This window comes from Diabrotica undecimpunctata, chromosome 2 (assembly GCF_040954645.1).
Source record: "Diabrotica undecimpunctata isolate CICGRU chromosome 2, icDiaUnde3, whole genome shotgun sequence".
NCBI classification, from domain to species: domain Eukaryota; kingdom Metazoa; phylum Arthropoda; class Insecta; order Coleoptera; family Chrysomelidae; genus Diabrotica; species Diabrotica undecimpunctata.
Genome location: NC_092804.1, coordinates 154,069,420 through 154,090,137, shown reverse-complemented (window position 1 = coordinate 154,090,137; position 20,718 = coordinate 154,069,420). Strand labels below are relative to the sequence as shown.

The following is a 20,718-nucleotide window of genomic DNA, read 5'->3' as shown; positions in this document are numbered from 1 at the left end:
TACCGGCAGTCCCACTGGACTGCCACACCCGTTTTTTTATTCTTCTTTTTGTTATTGTAACGTAACCTCATTTTCTCCAACCTTTAACCTAGTTTTGGATAAGAAAATTCTCCTATTATTTGCTGCTTCCATTATGCTTCCATTGCAACATTTGTTTTAATTCAGACAAGCAAGAAAAAACGCCAACGAAATATGTGGTCTAAAGCTTGGCTCCAAAAAACACAGGAAGGTCGTGGTGTTTTAAGTATGTTGGAAACTGAATTAAAAGACAATGATTCTGAAAAATATAGATAATTTTTAAGAATGTGTGAGCCACAATTGATTGAACTTTTTGAACTGATTCGAGAAGATATTACCAAAGAATATAGACATTCTTTGATATTACCAAACAGGATAGAACCTAATTGCGCGTGCGTGTGTACTAATAATTGGTATCAAAATAGGACATGTTCTAACTTCTATAACATTTTTTGTTAACAGATTTTGTTTTCTGTTTTACATTATGACAAAACTTAGTATACCATTTTCTTATATCATTTTATGTTATACATTGAGTACCTATTTCATTCATCCTTATTGCTCACAATGTTCTTTTCAATTTGAAAGTACGACATGTACCTACATAAGATTTGCTTACTGTGCTTTAGATGACTGTATACTCCATTCGCTTAGCTCGGGCATATTTTGACAGATTCATTGTCGGAAACCTACAACACAACAATTCCTACTTCTCAGTATTAATAGTTCAAGTATCCTACTATTGCAGACTACTTTCTTTAAAAAAAGAATTTATTTAAAAGAATTTTAATCTTTAATCTTATTTTAATCTTAATCTTTAAAGGAATTAAGTATTCTAAATAGTGGAAGTGTATACTAAACCCATCAAATTTTGGGTAGTATATATTTAAAAAATATATTTTAGTTGTTATAATTTAACATAACTATTTATTATACAGGTGCAGATAAATAAATATTGATTGCCAGTAATTCTCAAAGTTCTATTTTATTTACTATTTAGTTTGTTTACTATTAATATTGGCTATGAGTACGTGTGCTTGGTTGTATAGTAATTTCCAGCCACTTTCAGTCTGTCAAAAAGTAACTAACTTCGCAAAAAAATAATTACTAAATTCACTAGACAGTTCGGACTGGGAATAGCGAACCGAGTATATGAAAGTTTTCGCGACATATTAACTTTTATGAATGTGTTTGCATATATTATTTGAAATTATAGCCGCGATATGGGAATACATATTGGATATTTTCATTCATACATGCATACATTTTTATCTTTGAAAACGTGAATTTGAAATGTGGTTTAGGTGTGATTATGACTTCTAAAAAGATATTTGTTGTATTCTTATCATTTTTACTAGGTATTTCATTGACGTGCCTTTCCCGGAAGATGATTACAATTTTATTCGGTTTCACTTTTTGTATAACTTATTTTTAAAATTTATCACTTATATAACGTTTGTTTTATTTGATACATTATTATAGTAAAACTAGCGAAGATGAGAAACACTTCGTTTTAACATGTTAAAATAAGGAATTTTTAAATGACAATATACTATGAGCCCTAACAACTAAATGTTCGGACAAACGAAAATTTCTTGAAAACGTTCATCTTCATAATCTTTCTTATTGAACCAAATAACGAAATCAATATTGCATTATACTCAATTATTAATAACAAAATATTGAAATGGCTCGGTCTCTTTAAACTTTTAATTGCAGCGTTGGAGGCAAAATAAACGAAATTGTTGCATAACATCGTGGCAACTAAATGTTCGGACAATTCAAGAAATTACTATTTTGATATTGGGTTACATCGCTATGCACCTTTATTACCGCGGCATTGTTCGTACTAAGGATTTACACAAGTAAGGGTCGGAACTATCCTATAATTCACCTAATTTATTCTTCAAATCGTACAACATAGAAAATGAACAAAATCTACAACGTCAACTACACAGTGAAGACCCTACAAGAGAAGAAGTGTCAAATGCGATCCTAAAACTCAAAGACAATAAAGCCCCAGGAATCGATGAAATCTGTTCGGAAATGTATAGAAAAGGTGGTGATCAACTTTTTGCAGCAATCCATAAACTAATAGTACTTATATGGCAGAATGAATTGGTACCAGAAGAGTGGCTGAAGGGAATAATATGTCCGTTGCATAAAAAGGAGGATCAACTGGAGTGTAAGAACTATAGATGCATTACTCTGTTAGCATCTGCGTATAAGATCTTCGGCAATGTATTATTTGAAAGACCTAAACATTTTACAAAGGATATTGTTGGTTAATATCAATGCGGATTTACTGCTGGAAAGTCAACTACACATCAAATTCAAGCACATAGGCAGATTCTAGAAAAGTTACTAGAATATAACATAGAAACACACCATCTCTTCATTGACTTCAAAGCAGCCTATGACAGTGTGAAAAGAACTGCATTATATAATGCAATGAGACTTTTGGATCCCACCTAAGTTAGTTGAGTTGACCCAACTAACAATGCAAAACGTAAGCTCATGCGTTAGAATTGAAGGAGAAAACTCTGCGTTCTTTGACATTAATAATGGTCTAAGACAGGAGGACGCGTTGGCGTGTCTGCTCTTTAATATTGCCTTGGAAAAGGCAATCAGACAATTAAATACTAGAATGAATGGAACTATTTTTAATAGATCGACGCAAATTCTCGCATTCGCTGACGATATAGTTATAGTAGCCAGAAGTATGAGAGACATGGTGCAGTGTTTTACAAGGCTTGCGGACGCAGCAAGTGAATTAGGACCTGTGGTAAACGAGGAAAAAACCAAATACATGTTATTTTCTAAAAACCCTCGAAATATCCAACAGAGAATTCAAATTAACCACCATACCTTTGAGCAAGTCAAAGAATTTACATATCTTGGATCGCTAGTAAACCCAACAAACACGACAAGCGACGAAATAAAAAGACGCATAGCAATAGCAAACAGAACTATTCACGGCCTCCAGAAACATTTAAAAATAAAAATATAAAACGTGCATTAAAGCTTAATATATACAAGACCTTAATAAGACCGGTTTTGATATATGGGGCTGAAACGTGGATCTTATCTCAAAATAATAAAAGACTTCTTGGTATTTTTGAGAGAAAAATTCTTAGAAAGATTTTTGAGGCCGTAAATAAAAATGGGCTATGGCGTTGAAGATACAACTTTGAACTATATCAGTTATACACCGATCCAGATATTGTGAAATTCGTTAAAGTGCAGAGACTTAAATGGTCTGGACACATTGCTAGGATGTCAGATCACGAATACACGAAGAGATTAACATTTTCAAAACCAGAGGGCACAAGAAGCAGAGGACGACCACGAATGAGATAGATTGATGATGTGGAAGAAGACCTACAGATTCTAAGGGTTAGAAAATGTAGGGAAGTTGCCAGGAATGGAGAGGAATGGCGGCTTCTTTGTGAGCAGGCCAAGATCCACAACGGATTGTCGAGCCACTTATGATGATGATTCCTCAAATCGGCAACGGTTCTCTGATCATTACGTAATTTCTGTTTCATCTTATGCCATAAAGTCTCAATAACATTAAGATCTAGACTGTTCGAAAGCCATGAGAGGGCGTTATTGTCTTCAAACCATTTTTTAGTTGTTTTAGCTGTATGGCATGAAGCACCATCTTGCTGGAATATAAAATTCAAGATCTATTTTGTAAATAAAAACACTTACTATACAAAGCACTAATTGGGTACAAATTTACCTTAGCTACAGAATACTAAAAGTTAAATGGTTAAAGGTTAAATGTTAAATAAAAGTAATCAAAAAATTGACGGGAGAGCGGCCGTCGCGGTTGAATCGAAATTTAGGAAATTTCATTTAAAAATGTTATTTCAAATTGCAAAATTTATTTTACTGATAGCTATAAAATAGTAGAAGGGATAAAATCGGTTTTAACTCAATTAAAAAATAAATACTTTCAAAAATATAAAAAAAAATTATGATTTTTATTATAATTAAATTATATTCCATAGGTTTTTTACAGTTTGGCTGAGTATCGTATTATTCACTAATCTTCATCGTCGATCTTTTCGTCTTCTAATTGAAACGCATTTTGTTCAAGGATTCTAGTAAGATTCTAGTAAAATAAACTGGAAAAAAACCTTTTTTTTAAATGTTTTTTTGTGTTTTTCAGTATTTTTTTTTAATAATTATTAAGATTTGAAACTAGCATTATCTATATTTATGTACAAAAATAGGTCCTGAGATATGTGTGAAAAGTAGCACAAATATCGAATTTATAAGAAGCATTTTAAACAGGATTTTCAGCACATGCAGTTAGAAAAACAAAATACGGCAAAAGACTGCAATAAAAATAGTTTCGTGCCTCCCATTAAATGAATTTAGTTTGATCATTTGCTACTTACTCAGTAAGTTTTACTGTATCTATATTTTTTATGATTACTAATAAACAATACACATATAACTAGTTTTGATTTTAATTTAGGGCTTTAGGGTTTAGGATTCCGTTAAAAATTTAGTTTTTTAACAGGGTTTAGTCACCAAAACAGTTTGAGAACCGCTATGCTAGTATAACCTCCCAGACATACATTGACGTATATTATAGTAATTTTAAATTTAAACCATGAATGAGACCGACCCTGAGCTACCTTCTATAGAACGACTTTTAAATTAAAAATATGTCGGAATAATTACGTACTTCCTTAAGAGATATACTCTGCACGTTTACATACTATTAATAACCTTATTATATATTTTTAACTAATTACTTTATAATTTATTTGATGAAACCTGTATTATGTATTTAAACTACTACTATTATTAGCGTATATATATATATATATATATATATATATATATATATATATATATATATATATATATAACAAAATATTTATATAACAAAAAATTTGCGAAACAAACAGCTGGATAATTATGATATATATATATATATATATATATATATATATATATATATATATATATATATATATATATATATATATATAATATATTGCATTATTTGGAAGACGCATTATAAAAAAATATGCAATACAGAGTTTCCTAAATATTCATCATTGGAACTAACGCAAGAAAGACGTTATGAACAGAGAAATCATCAATTACAAAATGAATTTCTTTATTTTTCAGTATTTGATATTACTACCCCTACTCATAATTACACTTTCCAATCGATTTCGTATGAATCGGATGACTTTTCTAATAAATTCTTTAGGAATTGCTTCCCATACATCATTAAGCACAGCTCTTAAGTCCATTATGCTTCTTGGTGCATGATTTCTGTCCCGGACCCTTCGTTTAAGCTCATCCCAAACATGCTCTCAGGATTTATGTCCGGCCTCAATGCAGGCCAATGTGTCTTAGGTATACCGATCTCAGTCAGATAGGTGGTAGTGACTCGTGCGGTATTGCATCGTGCATTATCTTGCATTAAAATAAGGGCATCACAAATAAATCCCGCATATAAAACCACATGTTGCTCCAAAAAGGTCTCTGATGTAACAATCCGCCGTTAAACCTCCTCAAAATTATTTTCGTTTATTTTCTACAGGACGGTGTACGAACCTTCCCAGTTTCGTTTAAGTTTCGGATAGAGTCCTTTCTTATATGTGGAATTGTATAACCACACTGGGTCACCTCTTTCGAAAGTTGTACCAGTAGCATGCATGTCGAAGCTGGCCTTGTCTTTATCACTTTGAAGCTTCAAACTTTTATCAGCAAATTCGTAGACTCTTCCAACTTTTCTTTCAAATTTTCGATATACGTCAGGGATGAAAGTTTTTCTTCGTAGGAAGGCAATCTTCCGAAATAAGATCTTAAGGAAGTTTAATTTCTCTTCCGGTGATCATCATTGATGGAGAAGAACCAGTTGTTACATGTTCCGAACTTCTATAGGCTAACAGGAATAGAGATATTAAAGTATCCCAATCTTTTCGATAAGCGACAAACATTGATAGGTATTGACAAACAGTTCTATTATGTCTTTCGATCATTCCATCTGATTGTGGATGGAGAGGCGTAGTGTAAGTTTTCTTAATACCCAATATTTTCATTAATTCTTGCCATAATTCTAATTCAAAATTTCGTCCTTGATCAGAATGTAACTCTAAAGGAACTCCATGTCTTGATACATGTGTTATGAATGCTTCTGCTACTGTAGTCGCTTCTTGATTAGGAAGGGGTACAATTTCAGACCATTTTGAAAAATAATCCATTGCGACCATTAAGTACTTGTTCCCTTTCTCTCTCTCTCTCTCAGAAGTGGACCCAGAGTATCTACTACAAGTCGTTCAAAAGGCTCTCTGGAAAGATATTGTGCCATTTTATCACGACTTCTTGTTCTAGGGCATTTTCTACCATTATATAAATCGCATTTCTTACATCAATCTTCTATATCTCGGCGGCAATTGATCCAGTAAAATCTGTCTCGCACTCTGGCAAGTGTTTAAGTTTTAACTCTGAAATATTCTCCCGAAACGCTGCTATGAAGTTCTTGTAATACACTTTTAATATGTGATTTTGGCAGTACCACTTGTTGCACTCCATCAAGACTCTCCCACTTTTGATACAATAGACCATTGGAAAGATACAGATATTCCCACTGAGCCCAGTACGCCTTTATAGTACCACTATATTTGGTTATTTGCTGCCAAATAGGTCTTACTCCATTTTCAAGTCATTCTCGATATCTTTCTTTTGACACTTTTTAAGGGTTTCCAGGGAAGTCTGATCATTATTTTCTTTCTGCATAACTGTGGTTACCTGGATACTTCGGTTATGTTCTCTTTATCTTTAAGTCTTTTACAGTACTGGCATTGTAGTGACAAACAGGGTCGCCTAGAAAGAATATCGGCATTGTTATGGAGACGCCCTTTTCGATGTACTACCTGGAAGTTATACTGTTAGAGTCTCTCTTTCCACCGAGGAACTTGTTCTTCTGCCTTTTTAAGAAGAGTAAGTAATAAGATTCAGTAGCCACTGCAAAGCGCTATGTTCAGTTCTAATTATAAAATTTCTGTTATACAATAAAGTATGAAAATGTTCTAAGGCTTTTATAATAGCTATGAGCTCTTTTCTGGTAACGGAATAATTCTTTTTCATTGTTTTACTAAAATATGCAATAACTTTTTCTTCGCCTTCCTGTTCTTGTGATAATACGGCGCCAATACCATGCTGAGATGTGTCACATTCCAACAGAAATTTGTCATCTTCTCGTGGATAGGCTAGGATAGGTGCTGTTGTAAGTTGTTATTATAAATATTTAAGGCATTTTGACAATCCGGTGTAAAGTCAAATTCATTGTTGTTTTCGGTTAGTCGATAAAGGGGCTTAGCAATGTGGCCAAAATCTTTCATAAATTTTCGGTAATATGAACAAGAAAAGGAGTCCAAGAAAACTTCTAATTTCCTTTTTATTTCCTGGCTTAGGCCAATCTTTAATAACTGAAATCGTCTCTGGATCAGTTTTAATTTCTTCTACTGAAACGACATGTCCTAAATAGTACGCATATCTTTGAAATAGTAAATATTTCTTATAATTTAACTTTAAATTGACATTTCTCAATCTGTCAAATACCTCGCTTAAGTTTTTCAGATGTTCATCAAAAGTTTTGGACATAATCATTATATGATCAAGACATATTAGACGTGTTTTCCAGGTAAGTCTTCTTAAAACCATTTCCATTAGATGTTCAAACGTAGCTGGAGCATTACACAGACCCAACGGTAGAACTTGGAACCTGTAGAGACTGCGGCCAGGTGAAAAAGCTGTTTTGATCTTCAGGATGTACTTCTACCCGCCAGTAGCCGCTTTTTAAATCTAGCGTCAAAACCCATTTAGCACCTGATAAAGTGTTTAGTATATCATCTATTCGTGGCAATGGATAACTTTCTTTTTGGGTAACCTGGTTTAATTTTCTTTAGTCTACACAAAAGCGAGTAGATCCATCTTTCTTAGTTACTAAGACTACTGATGAGCACCAGGGGCCCAAAGCTTCTTCGATGATATCGGTATTTATCATGTCTTTGTATTATGCTTTTAACTTCTTTTTTCGTCAGGGGACTTTTCCTGTGGGATAAATCTCACGAAACTTTCGTAACAGTACAATATATTCGTTTAAATACTGTTTTCTGGAGTTATTCCTTTCTACAGTTTTGGCTGCAGACATTATAAACTTCCTGTCGCTGCTTTCAGAATGTCCCAGTTGGTTCTAAACAGTATTTTTAATGCATTTGGGAAGAAATTTTGTATTTCGTAGTGTTAAAAGGAACATTCTTCTAGGACATAGGACCCCTTATTTACGATTAAAGTTAATCGAGTATTTTGTATTTGGATAGCCTCTCTAAGCATCCGTGAATAATAATCATCATCATTATTATCATCATAATTAACCTATACGCGTCAATAGCTGGACATAGGTCTCCCTCAACTCTTTTTATCTGTCCCTGCTTTGTGCGGTTTGCATCCAGTTGCTGCTAAGACTCTTCAGGTCGCCAGTTTATCTCCTTGGGGGGCGGCCTCTATGGACGTGTTCTGTCCAATTCCATTTTAGCGATGTTATTTTTTGATAGCGCTTGTTGGTTTTGTTCTACGACGTCTTTCTACATTTGGAATTTGGTCTCTCAGAGAGACACTCAACATCTGGCGCTCCATAGCCCTCTGAGTCACACGAATCTTGTTTACTAACTTTGTTGTGAGTGTGTGAATAATAATGTTATATTAAAGAACTGTTTCATGATATGTGTAGTAATATGGTTCTAAAACTATTTTCTTGTGTAACTCTTATATTGGGATTTAACCATAATTTCCATTATGGTTATATTTGGCGTTCAGATTTTTACTTAGGAAATCGTTCTTAAGATACAAATTGATGTTGAGATGGAAATCGAAACGTTAAATATAACGTATTTTCTAATAAAATTGTGGTTTATTCTTAATACATATAGTAGGCAATTAATCAGAATATTAAAAAAGTTCAAATACAACAGTTTTATACTTTCTTTTTCTAATTCTTTATAGTAGACAATGAATCAGAATATTATAAAAGTTCAAGGATATATTTAAAAGTTGCAAGTAATCACGAAAAATTTTAAGTGCCTGGGTTTTGGGTTTTTTTTCTAGTTATTTATTTTATTTAAAATGACGCGTAAAATATTTTAACTGTTATAAATAATGTAACTGTTATATATCGGTACCCCTTTGATGATATACTAATAAACAGTACAATCATAAAAGATTAGATGCCATCACTGCTTACTCAATTTTTATTATATAAAATCCTTATTGATCTATTTAATCTGATAATCAGATAATTTTAATTCATGACAAAATAATACAGCAAAAAAATTATTTGATGTAAATAAAATTCATCTGGAATTTGTCTTGTCAGCACAATTTTTTTCGACAATTGGGCTTTACAGTACATATTTATTTAAATTTTAATTGAATGGATAGTATGACGAGCTTTTCTGATTGTTCCTTAATTATTTCTCTTGTTCTGCTATTTTCTCAATTGATGTGCTTTATTAATTATTTTATTAAGTAGGTACCATATTTGAAATAGTTAGCTTGGTGTGAGAATAATTATTTAGATTTTTATATTATATAACAATCAATCCAAAAGAGATAAGCATTAAATATTATAAAATATTATTTAAAAATTTATTTGGGTCAAGATCGTGTATTATACCTACACACATCGAATAATTGTTTAATTGTTTTATAACTTGGAATGTAAAGTGTCATGACTCTTGAAGAACGCTCTACTGGGTAAGCAATTTGGGTGATTGCAAGAATACACTCTTACATTAAAATGAAAAATCAGAATAAATGTAGACTTCGTTAAGTAAAGATGTGTCCTTATTCTCCCTTAACTACTTAACCTAAAAAGAACCAACAACACCTGCCTTCCAAATAATGACTTTTACATTTAGACTTTTTAATTGTTTTTAGACCTCTTTGCAGGACCTCTTTGCAGAGGAACTTGTAACAGACGACTACGCTGAAGAGATGCACTAAGGAGCACGCTGTTCAACCTTGCATTAAAAAAGTTATAAGAGAATCGGGAATAAAATTAATTAAATTAAATAAAATTAATTATATACACCAGAAATCTCCAAATAACGACATGCTGATGATGTGATAATTGTAAGAATCCAAGTTGAAGGAGTTCAAAAAAAATTCCACAGAAATAATATCAGACTTGTGGTTAATACACAGAAAACTAAATACATGTCGGCAACATTAAGAACACAACAAACTAACTTATAGATGCCACATTAAACTATTGAAGCAGTGGAAAAACTCTGGTAGTTAGTATCAGTTATGGATTGCAAAAACAATATATTCAAAGAAAAAAGAAAGCGAATATGCGCCACTAACCTCTCCTACTTTGTTCTAGAGCATTAACTAAAAGCAAAAGATAATGTGAATAGCAATAAAATGCCAATTTTATAAAATGACTAGCTGACCTGGCTAACTTCGTACTTCCTTAGAATTAAATAATGTGTCTAAAAAATTAATAGAAAAAAAAAACAAAAAGAAATATCCAAACATATTATGTATAAAAAGTTGAATCAATTTGAAGCTTTCTGGAAAACAAAATTTTCATTTTCTTTTGTATAAATATACAATGATGACGATTTTTCGACGCGCGTCCATGCGTGAAACATGGAACCTCTAAGTTATTTCCGCAAATTTCTAACAGTTGGCTTTGTGATTTGTTTATTGTCATTTACAAAAGCAGAACACACAGGAAATCGTAAACGTTTAAAATCAAATGGTACATTCTTTAGAATCATCGGTATACACGGGATCAAGACATCCTCTCCTTTTATTTTTCCTTGGTGATCATTGCCTCCATGACATTATTCATGGGCCTTTTCAGTCTCTCTCGTTCCACTGCACAATCTGGGTTGATTAATGTTACACAGAATAATGACAACTGATACACTAACACTACTTTTAATTGTAAAGTGTTAGGCAGGAGTCCAGGAAATTCCAATGGATTCAAAAACTCTGTAGGGTAGTTGACTATGTCATCCTGATTTACAACTGGTTTATATATATATATATATAAGCGGGGATCCTACAGCTTCTGCCGCTTCCCGCATTTCGATCGCCATCTTTTTCTATCTCTCCAGGTGTCTTCATCAATGGCTCTATCTTTCATGGTTTCCATAACACCTTGTATCCAAGACTTGGCTGGTCTTCCTCGTTTCCTTCTATTACTTGGATTGTATTCCATAGCTCTTTTTGGCCATCTGTTGTCATCCATCCTCTGTACGTGTCCATACCATACAACTGGTTTAACTGTTCAAATTCAGAATGGTCATATTCAGATCATCGGCATCTGCATTTTTGTTGCCAATATTGATCATCCAATTTAAGGTTTTTGAACTGGTGAGCTGTCTGGAAAAATTTGCTGAATAAGCTTGGCTGGGAAGGATTGAGGCAGCCTAAGCTTTATAAAGAGCTTTAGTGCCATCTGGTGCTGAGATCTGCATTTCTATCTCAATTAATTATATGTTTCGACTAACCATTGTTGTTTTCTAGTAGATCTCACAAGTTCGATGTTAGCTTCAATCTAGCCAACCATATCTTATGATATTATTCATAATTTAATCTGTTAGTGTGTTAGTGTCAATGTTTTGATCTTCTCTAGTCTTTATATTTCTTTAATCCATATTAGTTGCTTCTTAATAGATGTCTGTTAATTGTTATCTTAATATAACAGTATGTATTTATTGTTCTATGAAACTTTTTCATGAAAGTCGCTGTTAATTTTGAGAAATTTAGGGCATGACAGTTTAATCCACTTTCAACAGTTCTTATGAAGTTACACTGATGTTTACTAACAAGCACTCAATGAAAAAATTTAAAAGTTAATAAGACAAAAATATTGAAATTTCAATTAGAAGAGTAAAATGAAAGTAGATATGTATAGCAATAAAAGAAAATTAATATAATCATGAAAAATAGTAACAAAGAAAATTTTAAAACATTAACTTAAGTAAATATATTAAGAACTAGAATATAGCGAAAAAAGTTGATTACCAATATTAGATAGAACTTAAAGTGTAATATTTTATTACATTCTTGTTTAAGATCAACTGAGTACATGAATTTGTTGAATTTAAGTTAATTCCCTAGTAATTATTTAATATGATATAATTTTAACTTTGCAAATGTGTTGAATTTCATTCCATTTGTTACTAATTATTAATAATAAGGTTCCATGTTGAATTTATTGTAATAAAACATTGTTCCTTATAGATTCCCCACTTGAGCCTTCAATTCTTTGGACCAATAAGTATGGAAATATTATTAGCTACTTAATAATTTTATTTATGTACCTGAGATATTTGGATATATTTAAATATAGCAATAATTGTTAAGTTATTTTGCCGCTATTTCAGAATCAGTTTTATTGTTGGATTTTCTTAAAGGATTTTAATTGTTCTATAATATCAAATCTTCCTTTGGTCTGTATTTGAGCTTACTGAAAAAGTCCACAATCTGTCTATATTTTAAAAGCACAAGAGCGTTATGTTTTTGTGTGTTTGATCATTAGAATGTCGTGAAAATTCCATGTACATATTTTAAATATCTATCATATTCTAATAAATTAGTGAAACACAAACACTAATCTTTAAAAACCTGTTTAAACAATGACTGAATTTATTTCCCATTAATTTAAATTTGAAAACCCGAAAATTTTCAAGGTTATGTTTATGTTCTGCATGAGTCATTTGACCTACTAGACTAGACTAGGGAATAAAATAAAAGGTTTTTTAGACTGTTCAGGGGATCAATGGGATGTTTCTAATAATAGCTACATTTTTAATATAGTATTTTTATCTAAAAATAATTTAATAACAAATAAATATGAACAAGGTTATGTCACAGAATCTGAAACAATTTTCTTACTCTGTGGTTATGATCAATAAATGAGTCACTTAATCTACTCAATGCTTGACAATTACACCATTATAAATAAAAACAACAAAATAAAAAATACTCACGTGCTGTTTCGCTTATTTGAACTACTTTTGAAGTTGAGCAACCCATTTTTGATTTTAAAAATTTGGCGTTTAACGAATTCGTTGCTCGCGACCCGCACTCTAGGAAGGAGGTACTTTCTAATAAAGAAAAACCTTGCCGAAGGAATTTCCTAATCATTGGGATTTTATCTGTTCACGTACGTACTTATTGACCAAGGTTATTTTTTGTCGGAGATTCTGCGATGATTATCGATTCATACATTTATCTGGTGGGGTCAACAATCGTGAATAAATACAAACAAGTGCATACATATTGAATATCCAATAGTTAAGATATGAAATAATGAATTATTTTTATTAATATTTTAATTAACTTAATCAAATGTTTAATTTTTGTTACTATATTATTTTGATGTCACTGCAAACGCTGATGAATTTCACCGGAAACACCTGTCACGTCACCTGTTGAGTATTTTGGTATTATCATAGTATAAAAAAGATATTATTTTAATAATATTTAATTAGGTTAACGCTAATTCGACAAGCAAGCTCCATAAAGTTTTATATAAAAAATGGATAAAGAAATGCTAAATGATTTGAACTACTAAAATATTTATTCGTATTGAAATTATAATGATAAAAATAAATATGAATGAAATTAAAGACCTGAGGACATAGTAATGTGGTAGATTTTAATACAGCGGCATAATGACAGCGGTTTGTAGCCACGACAAAAATAAAAGGAAAAAGCCTGTATTGCAGATGCAATGTTGGATATACCTAATGAAAGAAAATACCAAATTTAGAAACAACAACGATGGTAGTTTATAACATATAATAAAAATAAGAGCGACAAAAGAAACTTACTATGTATTCAGAAAATAATCGAACCGTGAAAATACTAAGTAGTTTGTTTAACCAGATGAATGGAGAAGCATTATATTGGACTATTGGTCCTACTTGTTTATAAAAACAAAGATATTTGTTTAGATCAGACATAAATATGAAGCCTATATCATTAAGACCAAATTTGTGACAAATTTGATTCCCAGCGAACACCTAACTATCCAAAATTCAGTGGTAGAATTCACAGAAAAGTACATATATCTCGGTTATGAAATCAGAATAAGCAAGGATAATCAGACCTGTGAATTTCAACGACGAAGAACACTTGCTTGGGCGGCGTATGGTTCACTAAGAGAATACGATAGTTAGACAAAAATAAAAAGAGAACACTGGCAGAGCTTCTCAAAACAGATGGAACACGACTTCTACGGAACGCAAAAAGAAATATGGAGAATGATCGGAGGACAAAGAAAAGAGATTAACGAACTAATAAAAACGAAACACATTCAGAAGGAAACACCAACACCAGAGGTGACGACAAACGAAGAACTAAATATTGAGGAGGAAGAGATAAATGAAGCATTAAGGAAATTAAAAAATCACCAAGAGAGGAAAGAATACTGAACGAACTCCTAAAGTACGGAGGACCAGATCTGACCAAACAACTATTAAAACTAATCCAAAAAAAATATAAAATAAAACAGAATTCCCCAAGAATGGAGATCAAGCATCCTAATATCTCTTCAAAAAGGGAGACAAATCGGACCCGGAAAATTACAGAGGAATTACTGTATTAAACACAACACTAAAAGAACAGCAAAAGTAATAACAAATAAATTAAATGAAATTATAAGAAGGACCTTAAGAAGGCATTTGATCGGGTCAAATTAAAGGACGTTATCCACCTGTTGTACACAAGAGAGATACCTCTAGGAATAATCAAAACGATCGAAAATATCTACCAATACAACACAATAAAAGTAAAAGTAGAAGAAGAACTAACTGACCCTATTGAAGCTGGCAATGGGCTAAGATAGGGAGATTCCCTGAGTCCTCTATTAGTCAACCTGATTATGGATGAAATAATAAAAAAAGTAAGACCTAAAAAAGGATACAACATTTGAGAAAAACAGCTTAAAATAATCTGCTATGCAGGCGACGCATTACTACTCTCTCAGAATGAAGATGACTTACAACGTATGCTGCACCATTTTAATATAACCGCCAGAAAATTTAATATGTTAATTTCCCCAAAAAGGCAAAATGCATGGTTATAACAGCAAATTTACCAAGATGTAAATTGGGGCTGTAAGGTCAGATAACAGAACAAGTGATGGAGTTGAAATATCTAGACATCACATTATCCAGCGATGGAAAGCTCAAAACAGAAGTGGAAGATCAAGTGAACAGAGCAGAGTCGCAGTTTGTCTGAATGAAACAATATAGAGAAATAACAATATCGGGAAAGAAATGAAAGGCAGAATTTACAAAACAGTCATCAGACCTATAATGACATTGTAACGTCTATTCTTATAAAGACCAGGGCGTTAAGCAACACCACACTGCTGGAAGAAACGAGGGGAAAAATTCTTCAAATATCCCTAAGGATATTCAAGAGAAAAACGCCTAACGTTCCATCCATCAGAATGGTGCTCTGCCCGACTGCTCAGCCCTGGGTTCGTTCCCTATTCATTCTCTCCCCACACCAATCCCAGAAAGGTACAGGAAATAAAAAAAACTTACGAAGTCATAGTAAAGGTAGGTATATATATTTATTAATTAATAATAAACAGAATTCATATAATTATGAATGTGAAACAAAAATAAATTTTTAAACTGAGACTCAAAGATTCTGTCGGTTGCCGGTATAAAATAATTTAAGTATAAAAAAGTATTCCGCTTTAGTTCGTTCTGAAGGAGTCGTTCAGTTCTCCAGGAAGGGTTCCGATCTTTGTGGAAGTTAGCCGCTGTCGGTGGTTGTTGGTTGGGCTAAGGGGGGTTGTTGGTCTAGATTATAGCAATCATTTTTGTCCCCATGTTAGTAAATGAGTTTCAAATTATATTCTGATGCATCAGTGGATTTAAGGTAGTATGGGTGGTTGCTGATTGTTTCCCCAAGGTAGTGTGGTTGGCTATTGCTTGCTCCCCATGGTAGTGGCCGTGTATACGGCTAAGACACTAACCAATTTGTGTGACCAAAGTTTCATTGTAGAATGGTTGTAGTGATATGATTGAAAAGAGCGAATAAAAGTTTGTATCGGCTTATATAGGATGGAACGGCTACTAAAAATATTTATAACTTAGTGAGGTCGCTTTGGAATAATATAGTATGGGGGACAAGTACCAAGCGGAGCTTGGTGTCACGTTCAATTGGTTGATTGAAACGTTGCAACATACGCGGCAGAAACACGACCTAACACAGAGAGGACAAAAAGGATGTTAGAGACAACAGAGATGAAAACAGTTAGAAAAATTGATAGCAAAGCACTATGGGACCGAGCTAGAAGTACAGATATAAGACTTAGATGCAAGATGGAGAACATCAAGAACTGGGTAAGAAATAAAGGAGTAGAATGGAATGATCATATAAGCCGAATGACAACAGTAGTAAAGACAGCAAGAGACGGTTCCCCGATAGATATATGATCAGTAGAAAGACCACGGAAACGATGGAACGACAACTTACTGGAGGCACATTGAAAAACAGACAGTCATGTCTACATCAAAAGAAGAAGAAAAGGAAATTGGTGTGTAATGCACAGCATAGATAAACCATGCACAATCGACAAATAACCACACAGTTACACCCATCGAGCAAAAAGACAAAAGAGGGAATCTAATCGTTATGAAAAGGTGACCAAAAAGTGGCCTCTGATGGCGGACATATCCGGAAATGCGAATGCGCCAAATTTAAATTTTCCGACACTTATTAATAGTAGCTATAAAATAGTTTTCAGAATGTGTCTTAGACGAGAAAATTTTAATTAAATATTAACGATAACAGTCTAAAATGTGAAACAATTGTTAAAAAACTTCAATATAAATAAGATTTCATGTGACAGTTGGGACAAATAATAACATAACCCAACTAAATTTGATTTCTTAAACAAGGAAAGACTCTCTTTCCTTGTTTAATTTGGCCTCTCAAGATGGCACTTCCTGTCTAACAATATTTTTGCCCCCACTACCTTTACATTCCCTCTTTTGTCTTTTTGCTCGATGGTTACACCATAACTGCCTTATCATACAGTGAGATTTGTGCTGAGACTTCTGTGCTCAACAATCTCGAGGTGTAATAGTAAAGCCCGAAGGCAAGGATATTGTGCTAATTGAATGGATGGCACAAAGTAAAAAGTATTGCATTAGCGATATCTTAGAGAGCTGGCGAACTTTGGCGGAGGATTTAGAAATCTTGAGTCTATAGAAAATGTCACACCGAGAGTGCAGTACGGCTAATATATAAATGCACAATTGCCGGATTTCACGCCTTGTGCTTGGCGATACAAACAGGTCCAAGTGGTAGTCACAGAACCATACCCAGATCTCTACGCCGGGCTCTGTTATTTATTATAAAATAATATATTGATAAAATAATTGCCTTCAAGTAGCCAAATAAGACGCATGAATTTGAATAAAAAGACCTTAAGTTTTTAGCTAGAATTTTATTATAAAACTGTATACTTTATTAAACTAACAAATGTATTTTAAATTACATTTCTTGATAGCTATAAATATACTGGGTGGAACCTCCGGTAACTCGATTTCCGTGCACCCAGCCCAATATCCAAGAAAAACTTTTCTTTTTGTAAATATGTGAAAAATTATCAGGAACGGGAATATCGAAAAAGCTTTGCACATTTTTTAATCCCGGCGATGTTATTAAAAAAAACAAGTTGCGCACTTGAATCACTGCGAAATTTTAACACCTACTATGAAATTTTTTTTTGTGGAAATCTGAAGTGCAGCTTTTGTCCTTGTTAAAACATAATGCAGTCTCGCATTTTTTACACACAACATAAGTTTACCTAGTTCCTTGATATAGCAACCTGGTAGTTTTCAGCGAAACCTTGTGTTATTCCATATGGGATAATGGTTTTCCTTGCCCACACTTGACCAGATGAGCAGGTATAAGGTTTATAGTGTAAGTTATTTAACATTATATTATATTTATACTTTATTAAACTAAGAAATATATTTTAAATTACATTTCTTGATAGCTATAAATATACAGGGTGAAAGCCCATCCACTCTGATTGGACTGGTAAATGCATTTAATTGGTTATACAGTGTAAAATAATCGAGGTTACTCACAAATATTCAATTAATTCTACTAAAGTCGTCCTCTACATCCGAGATGTCGGATTCGCTTTCGCTACTCTCCCCTGTGTTCGCGTGTATTATCAATTGGTCTACGTCATCTTGCAGGTTGTCCGCAGTCCACATCTCAGTTTCCGTTTTCTCAACAACATGAGTGACATAATTGCGCCAATTTTGCGCTGTGACGCGTGCGAAACCGTCGTCGATCAACTGGCGTACCTCGTCGTTTTTAAAAGTGATATGATGGGTACCTACATATCGCTTAACTTGGTTCCACATCATTTCTATAGGATTCAATTCGCAGTGATATGGAGGAAGCCTCAAAATATAAACATTATGTTGTGAAGCATACTCATCAAGATGATACTTATCGTATTGATCTTTAAAAGCACGCGCTGCTTCTAATAGCTCGGATTTCAAATAACACTTCTCGAAAAAAATGTCTTTTTCCACTAGCCATTCCTTGATTGCAGCTTTATTCCAGAAATTGTTAGGGAATCTCTTTTTACGGGAGTGGTACGATGCATTGTCCATTACAATGACATTCCTGCGACCATTATTTGGTAAATTTGATATTAATGTCATATACATATCTCATATCTCATGTCATATCTCAAATAATTATGGCGCCAATGAATAATATCCTCTCGCTCCACCATGATGCTTCTTCGGCCACGTTTCTTATAAACAAATCCAATATCTTTCAGAAGTCTGTATAAAGTAGAAAGAGACAACGGCTGTATATTCTCATTACCTTGTATGAAGTTATGTATATGCTTTAAGAATGGCGGCAAATTTTTCATGAAAAATTCACAATGAACAATTCTCCGTAGAATACTTCTTACACCCTCGTCATATGTGAATATTCTAGAATTTGATTGACACACTCGTTTTTTACGTTTTTTTGGCGATTTCAACGTTCCACTCTGTTCTTTTTCTTTTTTGAAATTGTAAATGCTTCTGTCGCTAACACCAGTCATCAACGAAGTACGTCTTACAGCAGCACTTACATTAAGTTGTTCCGTATTTTGTAAAAAACACAACACATTTAACACTACGAGTTTAGCGCAACCGTTAAATAATTCACCGGATTTAAACTTATGGGACTAAATGCTCTCTGTTGAAACTCGGACTAAATTTTGAAGTGTAGTTTCGTTTTCCAAAAGCACTTTCACCCTAAGGATGGGTAGGGGGTGAAATAGGGAAAGCTTGGAGTTTATCAAATACTAATTATGACAAACAAGTTTATGGCCATATTTAGGTGATTATGTTAATGATGGTAATTTGTAGCAGAAGTTTTACAAAAGAAATGAAGACCTATTTATAGAAACAACATAACTGTATTTTTAATATTTTACATACAATAGAAAAAATCTAATTTCTATGAAAGAATTGGAAATTTGAATATTATATATAATATCTATAAATAATATCATTTTCAAGTTTCCAAATTCTTTCCTAGAAATTATGTAGGTTTTTTCTATTTTATGTAAAACATTAAAACTACAGTTATTGTATGTTGTTCTTGTAAAGAGGTGTTCAAATGTTACTCTTATGAATATGATTCAATTGTATATCTCATGTTGACGTTTTAAATGCAAAATTCATAGTTTTCGTTGTCAATAACTCATCAATGCCTTTTTATTCTACTGTATACGTATACATGATATAAAATATTTTACTCGTACTGCCGGCAGATGCATTTTATCCAAGCCAGTCCTGTGAGACAATGAGCAATCAACAGCTGGAGAAAACCGACAACCCTGCGCGTTTATTCTCCATAAGAAAAGCATTGCCGTATCTTACCCGTACTGCACTCTCAGTGTGACATTTTCTATAGAAATAAAAATATAAAAGGAATTACCAAAGAGATTCCGGTCGGGGACTCTGCCCCTGTCCCAACTAGGTCTGTATGACCCTAACCAGAGTCTTACTGGCTAACCTCCAGCTCAGTAGAGCAGCTTCAGTATATATGTTTAAAATTACCTTAGTTCAGAAGCTTTAAGAAGATTTTGATAATTAATAGAATAAGGACATATTTTTATTACGTTTTAAGAAAAATTTCTGTTTTTAAATGTGTTAGTAAGGAAATTCTATCCGAATCATACGTACCATATCTGCATATATTCTTGAGAAAGCCATTCTTAAGTAATAAATACATGAATTGTGGCAAATTTCAGGATCTTCTTGATGTGAGATTGTTCATAAAAATATGTCTAAAAAATAATATTGATGAAGCTAAACTTAAAGTCATAGAAAAAACATTTTTGTTAAATTTTTAAACAAAAGTTGTATCTTGACGTTTTCCGTTTTTTGGGCATCATACTACTTTCTGATATTTTTTATTCTCTTAAAAAATTCGTGTTGGTTTCAAAAAGCGATGCGGCAACGGTGATAACTTTCTGTTATGTCATAAAGATGAAGTTTACAACAGTTACCTGAGCCAAATAATCTACTTTTTATGCATTTTTATTGTTCATGCAACGATTTGAAACGAATGAGTCATTAAACA

At 32.8% G+C, this 20,718-nt stretch overlaps 1 protein-coding gene across 1 annotated transcript in view; it reads right to left on the bottom strand.

Moving 5' to 3' along the window:
- LOC140435089 (apoptosis-inducing factor 3) overlaps positions 1-13,456 on the bottom strand; it is a 34,084-nt gene extending 20,628 nt beyond the window's left edge. Inside the window, exon 1 of the mRNA XM_072523793.1 lies at positions 13,065-13,456. Coding sequence (XP_072379894.1) covers positions 13,065-13,221 — 157 coding nt within the window. The 5' untranslated portion in view covers positions 13,222-13,456. The remainder of the gene's footprint in view (positions 1-13,064) is intronic.
- Positions 13,457-20,718: the final 7,262 nt, after the last annotated feature.